The following is a 16,565-nucleotide window of genomic DNA, read 5'->3' as shown; positions in this document are numbered from 1 at the left end:
CACAGTTCTAAACGGGGTCACCTCAACAGCACCAGTTCTCCATTAACATGTTTATAACAGTTAACTTCCAAATATTGCTAAATCTCAGAGATCTTCCTTTGTACTCTCCAACACCCACCTCCCCTCTTCTCTTGTTCCTATCTCCCCCACCTCCCCTCTTCTCTTGTTCCTATCTCCCCCACCTCCCCTCTTCTCTTTTTCCTATCTCCCCCTGCTCCCCTCTTCTCTTGTTCCTATCACCCCCACCTCCCCTCTTCTCTTGTTCCTATCTCCCTCTGCTCCCCTCTTCTCTTGTTCCTATCTCCTCTGCTCCCCTCTTCTCTTGTTCCTATCTCCCTCTGCTCCCCTCTTCTCTTGTTCCTATCTCCCTCTGCTCCCCTCTTCTCTTGTTCCTACCACCCCCACCTCCCCTCTTCTCTTGTTCCTATCTCCCTCTGCTCCCCTCTTCTCTTGTTCCTATCTCCCTTTGCTCCCCTCTTCTCTTGTTCCTATCTCCCTCTGCTCCCTCTTCTCTTGTTCCTATCTCCTCTGCTCCCCTCTTCTCTTGTTTCCATCTCCCTCTGCTCCCCTCTTCTCTTGTTCCTATCTCCCCACCTCCCCTCTTCTCTTGTTCCTATCTCCCTCTGCTCCCTCTTCTCTTGTTCCTATCTCCCTCTGCTCCCCTCTTCTCTTGTTCCTATCTCCCTCTGCTCCCCTCTTCTCTTGTTTCCATCTCCCCCATATACCCTCTTCTCTTGTTCCTTTCTCCCCTGCTCCTCTCTTCTCTTGTTCCTATCTCCCCCTGCTCCCATCTTCTCTTGTTAGTATCTCCCCATGCTCCCCTCTTCTCTTGTTCCTATCCCCCCCACCTCCCCTCTTCTCTTGTTTCTATTTCCCCCTGCTCCCCTCTTCTCTTGTTCCTATCTCCCCTGTTCCCATCTTCTCTTGTTACTATCTCCCCTGCTCCCCTCTTCTCTTGTTTCTATCACCCCCTGCTCCCCTCTTCTCTTGTTCCTATCTCCCCTGTTCCCCTCTTCTCTTTTTCCTATCTCCCCTCCCTGTTCCTATCCCCCTGTTCTCTTGTTCCTATCTCCCCCTGTGTTCCTATCTCCCCGTGTTCCCATCTTCTCTTGTTAGTATCTCCCCATGCTCCCCTCTTCTCTTGTTCCTATCCCCCCCCACCCCACCTCCCCTCTTCTCTTGTTTCTATTTCCCCTAGTCCCCTCTTCTCTTGTTCCTATCTCCCCTGCTCCCCTCTTCTTTGTTCATATCTCTCCCTGCTCCCCTCTTCTCTTGTTCCTATCTCCCCTGCTCCCCTCTTCTCTTGTTCCTATCTCCCTCTGCTCCCCTCTTCTCTTGTTCATATCTCCCCTGCTCCCCTCTTCTCTTGTTCCTATCTCTCCCTGCTCCCCTCTTCTCTTGTTCCTATCTCTCCCCGCTCCTCTCTTCTCTTGTTCCTATCTCCCTCTGCTCCCTCTTCTCTTGTTTCCATCTCCCCATATACCCTCTTCTCTTGTTCCTTTCTCCCCTGCTCCTCTCTTCTCTTGTTCCTATCTCCCCTGCTCCCATCTTCTCTTGTTAGTATCTCCCCATGCTCCCTCTTCTCTTGTTCATATCCCCCCACCTCCCTCTTCTCTTGTTTCTATTTCCCCTGCTCCCCTCTTCTCTTGTTCCTATCTCCCCTGTTCCCATCTTCTCTTGTTACTATCTCCCCTGCTCCCCTCTTCTCTTGTTTCTATCACCCCCTGCTCCCCTCTTCTCTTGTTCCTATCTCCCCCTGTTCCCCTCTTCTCTTTTTCCTATCTCCCCCTGCTCCCCTCTTCTCTTGTTCCTATCTCCCCGTGTTCCCATCTTCTCTTGTTAGTATCTCCCCATGCTCCCCTCTTCTCTTGTTCCTATCCCCCCCACCCCACCCCACCTCCCCTCTTCTCTTGTTTCTATTTCCCCCTAGTCCCCTCTTCTCTTGTTCCTATCTCCCCCTGCTCCCCTCTTCTCTTGTTCATATCTCTCCCTGCTCCCCTCTTCTCTTGTTCCTATCTCCCCCTGCTCCCCTCTTCTCTTGTTCCTATCTCCCTCTGCTCCCCTCTTCTCTTGTTCCTATCTCCCCCTGCTCCCCTCTTCTCTTGTTCCTATCTCTCCCTGCTCCCCTCTTCTCTTGTTCCTATCTCTCCACGCTCCTCTCTCAATTTGTGGTCGATCACATCCCCTTCCTGAATCTCACAGATCCGGTGTCACACTGACATCGCCATGGCAAATCCTGAAGCCCAGTGCTGCCCTTTCTGCTAGCCTTTCTCTTTCTGCCAGCCTTTCTCTTTCTGCCAGCCATTCTCTTTCTGCCAGCCTTTCTGCCAGCCTCCTGTGAATCATTCCCACACATACTGTACACATGAAAATAGACACACACACAGAAATAATCTAATTTTACAATTTGCCACATTTGACAAATCAATCTGTCTTTGTGTGTGTGCACGACTGTTGGTGTGTAGCTAGAGGAGTGACAGATGGACAGATATCTCACATCCGTGGCGGGGCAGGAAACTCAAGCAGGCCCTGGGGAGAGGCTGTCCTTTTCATTAGAGGGTGAGAGAACACGCCAAGCCTGCTGGCTCCATTTCATCTGCCTCCCTCTGCCTCTCCCCAGCTTCCCCCGTCTCCTCCTGCCCCAGAGCAGCACACGCTACTCCAGCCAGCACTACACTGTGGTTTGTAACAGTTTAAACTGTTACTACCCATCACACCCCTGTGCAGGCTTAGGGAGCCACTCTGAAAGCCACTCGCGCACAAGAGTTTCAGGAGTTTCAGTGTGTTGACTGGGTGGAATTGTGTGTCTTACCAGGGGTCGTCAGTGTGTTGACTGGGTGGAATTGTGTGTCTTACCAGGGGTCGTCAGTGTGTTGACTGGGTGGAATTGTGTCTCTTACCAGGGGTCGTCAGTGTGTTGACTGGGTGGAATTGTGTGACTTACCAGGGGTAGTCAGTGTGTTGACTGGGTGGAATTGTGTCTCTTACCAGGGGTCGTCAGTGTGTTGACTGGGTGGAATTGTGTGTCTTACCAGGGGTCGTCAGTGTGTTGACTGGGTGGAATTGTGTGTCTTACCAGGGGTCGTCAGTGTGTTGACTGGGTGGAATTGTGTGTCTTACCAGGGGTAGTCAGTGTGTTGACTGGGTGGAATTGTGTCTCTTACCAGGGGTAGTCAGTGTGTTGACTGGGTGGAATTGTGTGTCTTACCAGGGGTCGTCAGTGTGTTGACTGGGTGGAATTGTGTCTCTTACCAGGGGTCGTCAGTGTGTTGACTGGGTGGAATTGTGTGACTTACCAGGGGTAGTCAGTGTGTTGACTGGGTGGAATTGTGTCTCTTACCAGGGGTCGTCAGTGTGTTGACTGGGTGGAATTGTGTGTCTTACCAGGGGTCGTCAGTGTGTTGACTGGGTGGAATTGTGTGTCTTACCAGGGGTCGTCAGTGTGTTGACTGGGTGGAATTGTGTGTCTTACCAGGGGTAGTCAGTGTGTTGACTGGGTGGAATTGTGTCTCTTACCAGGGGTAGTCAGTGTGTTGACTGGGTGGAATTGTGTGTCTTACCAGGGGTCGTCAGTGTGTTGACTGGGTGGAATTGTGTGTCTTACCAGGGGTCGTCAGTGTGTTGACTGGGTGGAATTGTGTCTCTTACCAGGGGTCGTCAGTGGGGGTAAAGTAGGATGCAGGTCTGTATTGCAGTAGTCCTGGTCTGTACAGCACTCCACAGCCCTCCTCCGATGGGGACCCCCGTTGTCCTGTTGTGGCACACCATAAACACACTGCTACATCTACACAACCCGAATGACTAAACAACAGTTTGAAGGACTATAGGGTTTTTACAATGTTGCTTATTGATGGTGAAGAATCTGTGATCTACACAAGACTGGTATGACACATTGCTGTCATTGTACATACAGTCTGATTTTAAGAGATTGCTTGGAGAGATGTACTGAGTCATAGATGGTTTATAACGACTTACACGAGCTTATACATTTGGTTTGCCTGTGCTTCTACAGTGACTGCCTGCACTTCATGGCTTTGCCATATACGCCACACACACAGCATACTTACCCTGCACTGGAACTCTAAGCCTACCAGCCCCAGACATCCAGAGGTCAGCACAGGGAGACTTCCCTCTTCTTCCTCCACCATGGTGAAGCAACAACCATCAGTCCTGGAGAGATACCATGATCATCACCACCACCACTAGCCTCATCATTACATCTTGATCATCACCACCACAAGCATCACCATCATCCATTGTCAACAATCGTTCAACATAATATGAGAGGATTTTACAATCTCAGCTATTTTATAATGACACATTTCATGGTGCTGAGAAGGTTATATCAACCATCTAAATCTAATGTAATAAACACTATTATACGTGGCTGGAGACATTCAAATGTTGCATTTAAATCTTAGTCATTTAGCAGACGCTCGGGTTGGGGTGTAGAGTTGGGGTGTAGGGTTGGGGTGTAGGGTTGGGGTGTAGGGTTGGGGTGTAGGGTTGGGGTGTAGGGTTGGGGTGTAGAGTTGGGTGTAGGGTTGGGGTGTAGAGTTGGGGTGTAGGGTTGGGGTGTAGGGTTGGGGTGTAGAGTTGGGGTGTAGGGTTGGGGTGTAGAGTTGGGGTGTAGGGTTGGTGTAGGGTTGGGGTGTAGGGTTGGGGTGTAGGGTTGGGGTCAGGTGTAGGGTTGGGGGTGTGTAGGGTTGGGGTGTAGGGTTGGGGTGTAGGGTTGGGGTGTAGGGTTGGGGTGTGTAGGGTTGGTTGGGGTGTAGAGGGGGTGTAGGGTTGGGGTGTAGGGTTGGGGTGTAGGGTTGGGGGTGTAGGGTTGGGGTGTAGGGTTGGGGTGGGTGTAGGGTTGGGTGTAGGGTTGGGGTGTAGGGTTGGGGTGTAGAGTTGGGTGTGGCGGGTGTAGGGTTGGCGTGTAGGGTAGGGTTGGGGTGTAGGGTTAGGGTTGGGGTGTAGGGTTGGGGTTGTGCAGGGTTTGGGTGTAGGGTTTGGGGTAGGGTTGTAGGGTTGGGGTGTAGGGTTGGCGGTGTAGGGTTGGCGTGTTGGGTTTGGGTGTAGGGTTTGTAGGGTGGGGTGTAGGGTTGGGGTGTAGGGTTGGGGTGTAGGGTTGGGGTGTAGGGTTGGGGTGTAGGGTTGGGGTGTAGGGTTTGAGAATAGCCTGAAGGTAGGGAGGGGAAGTTCCTCTTGCTGCTCCATAGGAAAGCACTCTGGTCTTGTAGTGGATGCGAGCTGCGACTGGAAGCCAGTGGAGTGTACAGAGGAGCAGGATGACATGGTCAAGCTTGGGAAGGTTGAACACCATGCGGGCTGCAGCGTTCTGGTTAAGTTGCAGGGTTTTGATGGAGCCCAGCCAACAGTGAGCTGCAGGACTCCAGCTGGGAGATGACAAGTGTCTGGATTATGACATACGCCGTTTCCTGTGTGGGGTACGGATGTTGTAGAGCATGAACATGCAGAAGCGAGTCAATGATTTAATGTTTGCCGAGAATGACAGGGAGTTGTCCAGGGTCACGCCAAGGTTCTTTGCACTCTGGGAGGGTGACACTGTGGAGTTGTCAACCGTGATAGAGAGGTCTTTTGGCAGGCAGGCCTTACCCGGAAGGAAGAGCAGCTCTGCCTTGTCGAGGTTGAGCTTGAGGTGGTGGGACGGCATCCAAGCTGATATACAGTATCTGCCAGACACGCAGAGATGTGTGTCACCATCTGGGTGTCAGAAGGAGGGAAGGAGAAAAGTATTTGAGTGCCATCCACATAGCAATGATAGGTGAGACCGTGTGAGGATATGACGGAACCGAGTGACTTGGTGTACAGAGAGAAGAGGAGAGTGCATAGAACCGAGCCCTCGGGGACACAAGTAGTGAGAGTACGTGGTACAAACACAGATCCTCTACACGTCACCTGGTAGGAGTGGCCTGCCAGGTAGGATGCAATCCAAGAGTGTAGAAAGTCTGAGACACCCAGACCTGAGAGGGTGGAGAGGAGGATCTGAGAGAGCCTGAGACACCCAGCCCTGAGAGGGTGGAGAGGAGGATCTGATAGAGCCTGAGACACCCAGCCCTGAGAGGGTGGAGAGGAGGATCTGATAGAGCCTGAGACACCCAGACCTGAGAGGGTGGAGAGGAGGATCTGATAGAGCCTGAGACACCCAGCCCTGAGAGGGTGGAGAGGAGGATCTGATAGAGCCTGAGACACCCAGCCCTGAGAGGGTGGAGAGGAGGATCTGATAGAGCCTGAGACACCCAGCCCTGAGAGGGTGGAGAGGAGGATCTGATAGAGCCTGAGACACCCAGACCTGAGAGGGTGGAGAGGAGGATCTGATAGAGCCTGAGACACCCAGCCCTGAGAGGGTGGAGAGGAGATAGAGCCTGAGACACTGATAGAGCCTGAGACACCCAGCCCTGAGAGGGTGGAGAGGAGGATCTGATAGAGCCTGAGACACCCAGCCCTGAGAGGGTGGAGAGGAGGATCTGATAGAGCCTGAGACACCCAGCCCTGAGAGGGTGGAGAGGAGGATCTGATAGAGCCTGAGACACCCAGCCCTGAGAGGGTGGAGAGGAGGATCTGATAGAGCCTGAGACACCCAGCCCTGAGAGGGTGGAGAGGAGGATCTGATAGAGCCTGAGACACCCAGCCCTGAGAGGGTGGAGAGGAGGATCTGATAGAGCCTGAGACACCCAGCCCTGAGAGGGTGGAGAGGAGGATCTGATAGAGCCTGAGACACCCAGCCCTGAGAGGGTGGAGAGGAGGATCTGAGCCCTGAGACACCCAGCCCTGAGAGGGTGGAGAGGAGGATCTGATAGAGCCTGAGACACCCAGCCCTGAGAGGGTGGAGAGGAGGATCTGATAGAGCCTGAGACACCCAGCCCTGAGAGGGTGGAGAGGAGGATCTGATAGAGCCTGAGACACCCAGCCCTGAGAGGGTGGAGAGGAGGATCTGATAGAGCCTGAGACACCCAGCCCTGAGAGGGTGGAGAGGAGGATCTGATAGAGCCTGAGACACCCAGCCCTGAGAGGGTGGAGAGGAGGATCTGATAGAGCCTGAGACACCCAGCCCTGAGAGGGTGGAGAGGAGGATCTGATGGTTCACAGTGTCGAAGGCAGAGAGAGTCAGGTTTGGCAGTGCGGAGAGCCTCTGTGACACAGAGAAGAGCAGTCTCGGTTGAGTGACCTGTCTTGAAGCCTGACTGGTTAGGGTCAAGATATTCATTCTGAGAGAGATAACGAGAGAGTTGATCAGAGACAGCACGCTCTTTTGGAAAGTAAAGACAGAAGGGATACAGGTCTATAGTTTTTGACGTCAGATGAGTTGAGTGTTGGTTTCTTGAGGAGGGGAGCGAGGGGACGCAGCCAGTTGTCAGGAATGAGTTGATGAGGGAAGTGAGGAATGGGAGGTCTCCAGAGATGGGGTCAAGAGGCCAGACCTCACTAGTCGCAGGGCATAAATCAATCTGTGATAATGCTTGTATTTAAATAATATCCCATTGCCCTCTGAGTTAATGTCTTCCACAGTGGCTGTGACACACTGTGACACATTTGGAGTTCCTGATAAATCCACCAGTGTATTTTTGTTCAGTTAATTGGCGTTCTATAGGATAATAACAGATTGCCTCTGTTGTGTAATCATGAATGTAAGCTAATAGATACAGCTGATTCTAAGATGGTTTGAAAATCACACACCAACCACAGTGGCAACACAGTTCTATTTGTGTGTGTGTGTGTGTGTGCGTGTGTGTGTGTGTGTGTGTGTGTGTGTGTGTGTGTGTGTGTGCGTGTAATATACCTGCAGGTATTGTTGGAGTCTTCAGAACAGTGAGGGTAACAGTGACACCAGAGGATCCTCTGTGCTGGAGCCAGGGCTGTACTCCCACCCTCCTCCTTCCTGCTGTCTGACCTGTCTCTTACAGGGTTCCTCAGTAGCACTATGGTATCCAACACATTGGCTACAGGGACACAGAGAGGGGACAGACCAGGTTTAGCGACAGGACAGACCAGGCTTAGATCCAGGACAAACCAGACATAGACCCATGATAGACCAGACAAATAGTAGCAGTCAAAAGTTTGGACACACCTACTCATTCAAGGGTTTTTCTTTATTTTTACTCCTTTCTACATTGTAGAATAATAGTGAATACCTAAAAACTATGAAATAACATATATGGAATCATGTAGTAGCCAAAAGTACTAAACAAATCTAAATATATTTAAGATTTTTCAAAGTAGCCACCATTGGCATTGATGACAGCTTTACTCTTGGCATTCTCTCAACCAGCTTCACCTGGAATGCTTTTCCAACAGTCTTGAAGGAGTTCCCACATATGCTGAGCACTTGTTTGATGCTTTTCCTTCACTCTGCGGTCGAACTCATCCCAAACCATCTCAATTGGGTTGAGGTCGGGTGATTGTGGAGGCCAGGTCATCTGATGCAGCACTCCATCACTCTCCTTCTGGTAAATAGCCTTTACACAGCCTGGAGGTGTGTTGGGTCATTTTCCCGTTGAAAAACAAATGATAGTCCCACAGAGTGCAAACCAGATGGGATGGCCTATCGCTGCAGAATGCTGTGGTAGCCATGCTGGTTAAATGCAAATTGAATTCTAAATAAATCACTGACAGTGTCACCAGCAAAGCACCACCACACCTCCTCCTCCATGCTTCACGGTTGGAACCACACATGCAGAGATCATCCTTTCACCTACTCCGCGTCTCACAAAGGCAGCGTTTTAAAAAAACAGTCGCAAATTTCGACTCATCAGACCAAAGGACCGATTTCCACCAGTCTAATGTCCATTGCTTGTGCTTCTGGGCCTAAGCAAGTCTATTCTTCTTATTGGTGTCCTTTAGTAGTGGTTTCTTTGCAGCAATTCGACCATGTAGGCCTGATTCATGCAGTCTCCTCTGAACAGTTGATGTTGAGATGTGTCTGTTACTTGAACTCTGTGAAGCATTTATTTGGGCTGTAATTTCTGAGTCTGGTAACTCTAATGAAGGTATCCTCTGCAGCAGAGGTAACTCTGGGTCTTCCTTTCCTGTGGCGGTCCACATGAGAGCCAGTTTCATCATAGCACTTAATGGATTTTGCGACTGCACTCGAAGAAACTTTCAAAGTTCTTGAAATTGTCCGTATTGACTGACCTTCATGTCTTAAAGTAATGATGGACAGTCATTTAGCTTTGCTTATTTGAGCTGTTCTTTCCATAATATGGACTTGGTCTTTTACCAAATAGGGCTATCTTCTGTATACCACCCCTACCTTGTCAAAACACAACTGATTGACTCAAACGCATTTGGAACAAAATAAATTCTACAAATTAACTTTTAACAAGGCACAACTGTTAATTTAAATGCATTCCAGGTGACTACCTCATGAAGCTGGTTGAGAGAATGCCAAGAGTGTGCAAAGCTGTCATCAAGGCAAAGGGTGGCTACATTGAAGAATCTCAAATATAAAATATAAGAATAAAGAAAAACCCTTGAATGAGTGAGTGTGTCCAAACTTTTGACTGGTACTGTCGACCCAGGACAGACCAGACATAGACCCAGGACTGACCAGACATAGACCCAGGACAGACCAGACATAGACCCAGGACAGACCAGACATAGACCCGGGACAGACCAGACATAGACCCAGGTTAGACCAGACATAGACCCAGGACAGACCAGACAATGACCCAAGACAGACCAGACATAGACCCAGGACAGACCAGACATAGACCCAGGACAGACCAGACAATGACCCAGGACAGACAAGACATAGACCCAGGATAGACCAGACATAGACCCAGGACAGACCAGACATAGACCCAGGACTGACCAGACATAGACCCAGGACTGACCAGACATAGACCCAGGAAAGACCAGACATAGACCCAGGACTGACCAGACATAGACCCAGGACTGACCAGACATAGACCCAGGACTGACCAGACATAGACCCAGGACTGACCAGACATAGACCCAGGAAAGACCAGACATAGACCCAGGACTGACCAGACATAGACCCAGGACTGACCAGACATAGACCCAGGACAGACCAGACAGACCCAGGACAGACCAGACCAAATTATATGGACACTGTCATTCAAATGGCTGTGCCAACCTAGTAGTAAAACTTAAGTTCACACATAACTAAGGTAAATTAAAGTCAGAGTAAATCAATGCTACCGAATGTGACACTTTCTCCACTCTTCAACTCACTCTTTCCAGACAGGCTTGAAAAATCTAAACGGTGACAGTGTCTGGTGAAAGCTACCCTGCTGTTCTTTTTCACCTCAATGTTCCTGCCTGAGACTGGAACAGCAATGCCCTGCTAGGGCTACAGTTAGTATACACAGCAAGACTGGAGAACTCTCACAAGAAATACCTAGTGCTCTGTGTGTGTGTGTGGCGGTCTCAAGAGCAGTTCTATAACGAGTGTGTGGCATGTCCTTTCAATATCCAAGGCCATATATCTCACACTCGTTTTGGCAGAGCAGCTCCATGGAAACGTTGCGGCTGTACCTTTGTTTACGATGTTACAGAGCCCCCAAATGAATACTTACACCTCACTATCAATATGAGCAGTATATCCTATACATGAATGAATATAACCCAAAACAAGGATAATATTGTATGAATATTCATACTGTATGAATATGTTGTTGGAGACCGCCTTATTAAGTTGCCATTTTATATTTACAATAGGGAATATAAAACATGAATGATCTAAGTGAAGATTGTGTTCGTTTTTGATGATCATGTTTTGCAAATTAGTATTTCATTGTGTTTTTTATTGATGTGTGTGTGTTTGTAATGTGCAGGGCTCATTTGAAAAAGAGACTTGATCTCAATATGACACCCTGTTAAAGTAAAGCTTAATCAAATAAAACATATAGCAGCTTTAACGTTTTAGTACTCCCTCCCAGAGAGAGAGAGAGAGAGAGAGAGAGAGAGAGAGAAAGAGAGAGAGAGAGAGAGAAAGAGAAAGAGAAAGAGAGAGAGAGAGAGGGAGAGAGAAAGAGAGGGAGAGAGAGAGAGAGAGAGAGAGAGAGAGAGACAGACAGACAGAGAAAGAGAGAGAGAGGGGGAGAGAGAGAGAGAGAGAGAGAGAGAGAGAGAGAGAGAGAGAGAGAGAGAGAGAGAGAGTGAGAGAGAGAGAAAGAGAGGGAGAGAGAGAGAGGAGGTCTTTTAACAGGACTCAGCCAGTGTTACTGTGGGTTATCCAGCAGAGCCCAGCTACACCCTCACAAGTGTTTCATCCAGAGTACAATAACACAGAATAGGGCAGGCTTAACCACGGAGCAAAACATGGCCTTTCAGCCATTCAGCCTGCTACACCAGAGAGAGGCGGTATAGGGCTGAGTGCTCAGAGCACCTCGACTAGTGACTACAACAACCTTCAGAGAGGCAGCGGTCATCAAGCCTATATTACACTATGTTACACGTCTCATATGAGTAATAATAAACACAAAGTGGTCATGACTGATGACAAAACAGAGAAAACAGACATGCTCTATCTGTCATAAGCGCTATATGATTCCACTTACTGCAAACCAGAGCAAATGGTCACTGTTTGTGCTCCCTGGTAATACTATTAAGAGGAGGAGGAGGAGGAGGAGTGAGCTTAGGTCATCCAGAGCATGAACTACTGCATCACAGTCTCCCTGTAGGTCCTAAACCAACATCCCCACTCCCAGCCAGCCATCAACAGAAATATATGTATCCACTTACACTGAGGTAAATATTGTGTTCGTTACTACCTCCACCCTGCAAGTGTTAACAGTACCTCTCTGACCAGCTGTTTTTTATTCAGCTGCTTATACACAAATCCACTAGTGTGTTTTGATTATGAGAAATGTATGTGCCAGTATTATAGTCTTGGGCTCCCGAGTGGCACAGCGGTCTAATGCACTGCATCTCAGCGCAAGAGGTGTCACTACAGTCCCTGGTTCGAATTCAGGCTGCATCACATCTGGCCGTGATTGGGAGTCCCATAGTGCAGCGCACAATTGGCCCAGCGTCGTCCGGGTTTGGCTGGGGTAGGCCGTCATTGTAAATAATAATTTGTTCTTAACTGACTTGCTTAGGTAAATAAAGGAAAACAAATAAAATTATAATTCTCATCCTGAGTAGACACCTGACAGAGGAACATTCTTCACCATTTCTACATGGACTCAATAAATTCCCAATGAATTCTAATGAGTATCAGACAGCCACTATTCAATAGAGTAAGTACAGTTGGACCAATGGCCACCATGGGCCCCTGTTGTCCGAGAGCCAATCAGATGAGAGGCGGGGGCAGTATGGGAAGAGATTGATCAGTTTATTGTCTGGATGGAGAGCCCATGAGAACCCCTAGGTCATGTCCCCCTCCATTCTCTGTCTCTCTTCCCATTCTCTTGCCTTCCCTCTTTCTCTCTTTATTATGATGCTATTGATCTAGTATCCATCCAGACATAGTAATTCATTGATCTGGTCAATGGCAGTCAGTTCATCAGCCAAATGAAAAACAAAACTTTAAATCTGGACAAGACATTTTCAGTACAGTAAAGTCAGTACAGACCAGGTTTTGGAACTGGTTCACGGAACAGAACCAAAAAACAGATTTTTTTTTTTGAGGAACAGAATCAAAAACAGGACAGTGATCTACATTGTTTTGGAGCAGAACCGTTATTTTAAAAGCATGGGAACTGGATAATAACTCTATTTTAAGTTCCGGGGATTTTTTTACAGTCCCACAAAAAAATTAACAAAGTGCCTATGCAAAGCCCTCAAGATGTCACTCAGAAACGTTTTCCAGTATCCACCTGACAGATGAAAATCTTTGCCTGTGTGTGTGTGTGTGTGTGTGTGTGTGTGTGTGTGTGTGTGTGTGTGTGTGTGTGCAGGCTACTTGCCCCTCCCCCTACTATAGCCTACTGACGTTACAAGTGTGATTCAGAAATTAAGTAGAACAAATTTTGAATTAGAGAAGAATGCATTCACTTTTTAAATGATAGATTAGGATACTATAGTTATCACGTTTCACATAGGATTTTATTCACTACATTTGAAATCTAGTGCCACTCTGCATACACAACCTTGTTAGCTAGCTAGCTCTTGTCCAACATTACGCCAACTCTCGGGAGTTCAAAGACATTCAAAGTTCCTTCATAGAAGGAATATCATTTTGTGGGCCTAATTCAGATAATGCATGTTATAACAAGATGCCAAGTGCTTCAAGTCAAGCCTCTTCCCCCAGCCTCTCTCGCTCAAAATGTCAGTCAGATCTTATGCCCTATACTGGTCTGTCCAACAACTATAGCTTGCCCGCTCCATATAGCAAGCTACTCTATCTGCACTGAGTGGTGAAGTCATTTAGTGTCCAGCTAAATGTCAAAAATATATATATTTCAGAGATTGAAAAAGTTACAGAAATTCCGGTTCCAACCCCTGGTACAGACGTAATATTATGTAAATAGGCAACAGTACAGCATTGGTACGGTATGCCGTAAGGACTAAATGTAACCATTGAAAACAGTTTGTAAGTGTGTGTGTGTGTGTGTGTGTGTGTGTGTGTGTGATTCATGAGTGCTGAATCAGAAGAGAGCTGAGCAGACATATCCAGTCAGTGTGTTCCCTTAAGAGCAGCACACTCTGTCCACTCTAATCTAACCACCCTGGCAGAGGAGGGGTCTGGGCCCATGGCTGTGGCCTTGGATGCACTGGCTATCACACATTCCTTTTCATGTGTGTATCTGTTGTGCATAAGAAGGGAACCTTTTATGAGTTTATCAGTGCTGTGACTCTGTCCAGATAGTTTTTTGTTTGATAGAAACTCACGTAAAGGCAGAGCAAGGGGGACAGAATGGACAGAGACTCCTTCCCTCACTGCTGCAGGCTGGCTACAGGAACGTTCCATCCATTCCAAGTACCTGTTGTCATTTTTCCTGCGAGGGAAAGATAACCCCCTTTGGCATAAAACAGGGAAAATCCCAGACCCCGGGGTTAGAGACATGGAGTAAAACTACAGGCTGGGAGAGCTGCTTAGTCTCTCACTAAGATCCATTTGATCACACACTACTGTACCTCTCTCCATGTACAGTCTACTCCCCACTTCTTATGGCCTCACTGAGGGATTGGGGGCTGCTGTTTCGGGGAGGGGGGGGCATGGGTCTGAGCAGACCCATGGCCCGGTATAGAGCACACTGACTCAACCCTATATATTACAGGACTACATGCCTACCCCCCTGGCCTCTGGTTGGTTTAGAGGTCAACACAGAGGCTGTTAAGGGTCCATGGTTGAGTTTGGGTCACCTCCTTGGGGCAGATAGAGAGAATGTGGTTGGGGGGCGTCTGCTGGGGTGTGTGAGGGCAAGTTTGTTAGGTTTATTGGCCAATGGTTACTGTATGTCAGCCAGGTTTTTACAGAGTATATGGGGTGTAAACACAGCAGGAGGGCTTGGTAGGTAGACTCCATCTCCGTTCAATTAAATATGTTTAATACACACTCATTTAACAAAGGGCTTTTCTTTCTATATCTCTCTAGTATAGAATGTGTCAACTGAGCACTAACAGCTCCCTCTGTCCCTCTATACTGGTAATGTAGTCCTTATACTGCAGGTATTCTCTGCAGACGTTCTTGAACACTTCTCACAAAGGCTGAATGGTTTAGCCAAAACCCCAAAGTCTCAAGCAGACACAGTAATAAAGACTGAATAAAAACATCCCTCTCTCTCTCCCACACCACCCTCTCTCTCCCACACCACCCTCTCTCTCCCACACCACCCTCTCTCTCCCACATCACCCTCTCTCTCCCACATCACCCTCTCTCTCCCACACCACTCTCACACCAGTCTCACACTACTCTCTCTCCCACACCACTCTCACACTACTCTCTCTCTCTCACACCACTCACTCTCTCTCTCACACACACACACACACACTTTTGTTGTGTCAGCCACAGGGCGCTCCCAAAGTCACCCTGAAACCTGATCCGCACCCCCCACACATTCCACAGTCTGTTCCTCTAACGAGATACACACCCACCAACACTTCTTACTGTATTACATACTGACAAACACACACACCAACACTTCTTACTGTATTACATACTGACAAACACACACACCAACACTTCTTACTGTATTACATACTGACAAACACACACATCAACACTTCTTACTGTATTACACACTGACAAACACACACACCAACACTTCTCACTTACAGGAGAGGGCTCAGAACGCACCCTTGTGTGGCCCCAGTGTTGAGGATCAGCGGGGTGGAGATGTTGTTGCCTACCCTCACCACCTGGGGGCGGCCCGTCAAGAAGTCCAGTACCCAGTTGCACAGGGCGGGGTCGAGACCCAGGGTCTCGAGCTTGATGACGAGCTTGGAGGGCACTATGGTGTTAAATGCCGAGCTGTAGTCGATGAACAGCATTCTCACATAGGTATTCCTCTTGTCCAGATGGGTTAGGTCAGTGTGCAGTGTGGTTGAGATTGCATCGTCTGTGGACCTATTTGGGCGGTAAGCAAATTGGAGTGGGTCTAGGGTGTCAGGTAGGGTGGAGGTGATATGGTCCTTGACTAGTCTCTCAAAGCACTTCATGATGACGGAAGTGAGTGCTACGGGGCGGTAGTCATTTAGCTCAGTTACTTTAGCTTTCTTGGGAACAGGAACAATGGTGGCCCTCTTGAAGCATGTGGGAACAACAGACTGGGATAGGGATTAATTGAATGTGTCCGTAAACACATCAGCCAGCTGGTCTGCGCATGCTCTGAGGGCGCGGCTGGGGATGCCGTCTGGGCCTGCAGCCTTGCGAGGGTTGACACGTTTAAATGTTTTCCTCACGTCGGCTGCAGTGAAGGAGAGTCCGCATGTTTTAGTTGCGGGCCGTGTCAGTGGCACTGTATTGTCCTCAAAGCGGGCAAAAAAGTTATTTAGTCTGCCTGGGAGCAAGACATCCTGGTCCGTGACGGTGCTGGTTCTCTTTTTGTAATCCGTGATTGACTGTAGACCCTGCCACATACCTCTTGTGTCTGAGCCGTTGAATTGAGATTCTACTTTGTCTCTATACTGACGATTAGCTTGTTTGATTGCCTTGCGGAGGGAATAGTTACACTGTTTGTATTCGGTCATGTTTCCAGTCACCTTGCCCTGATTAAAAGCAGTGGTTCGCGCTTTCAGTTTCACACACGTTCTAATGAACTCGCACACCGAATCAGCGTATTCGTCAATGTTGTCGTCTGACGCAATACAGAACATATCCCAGTCCACGTGATGGAAGCAGTCTTGGAGTGTGGAATCAGATTGGTCGGACCAGCGTTGAACAGACCTCAGCGCGGGAGCTTCTTGTTTTAATTTGTAGACAGGGATCAACAAAATGGAGTGGTGGTCAGCTTTTCCGAAAGGAGGGCGGGGCAGGGCCTTATATGCGTCGCGGAAGTTGGAATAGCAATGATCCAAGGTTTTTCCCGCCCTGGTTGCGCAATCGATATGCTGATAAAATTTAGGGTGTCTAGTTTTCAGATTAGCCTTGTTAAAATCCCCAGCTACAATGAATGCAGCCTCCGGATATATGGATTCCAGTTTGCAAA

At 48.6% G+C, this 16,565-nt stretch overlaps 1 protein-coding gene across 2 annotated transcripts in view; it reads right to left on the bottom strand.

Moving 5' to 3' along the window:
* LOC115119318 (bone morphogenetic protein receptor type-1B-like) overlaps positions 1–16,565 on the bottom strand; it is a 177,020-nt gene that overhangs the window by 3,679 nt on the left and 156,776 nt on the right. For both annotated transcript variants that reach the window (XM_065007475.1, XM_065007476.1), the window contains 3 exons: positions 7,790–7,949; positions 4,068–4,170; positions 3,649–3,751 (listed from right to left, as the gene is read on the bottom strand). In XM_065007475.1, coding sequence (XP_064863547.1) covers positions 3,649–3,751; positions 4,068–4,170; positions 7,790–7,949 — 366 coding nt within the window. The remainder of the gene's footprint in view (positions 1–3,648; positions 3,752–4,067; positions 4,171–7,789; positions 7,950–16,565) is intronic.

This window comes from Oncorhynchus nerka, linkage group LG22 (assembly GCF_034236695.1).
Source record: "Oncorhynchus nerka isolate Pitt River linkage group LG22, Oner_Uvic_2.0, whole genome shotgun sequence".
NCBI lineage: Eukaryota > Metazoa > Chordata > Actinopteri > Salmoniformes > Salmonidae > Oncorhynchus > Oncorhynchus nerka.
The sequence above is the reverse complement of the archived record's forward strand: the minus strand, read 5'-3'. Positions and strand labels throughout refer to the sequence as shown.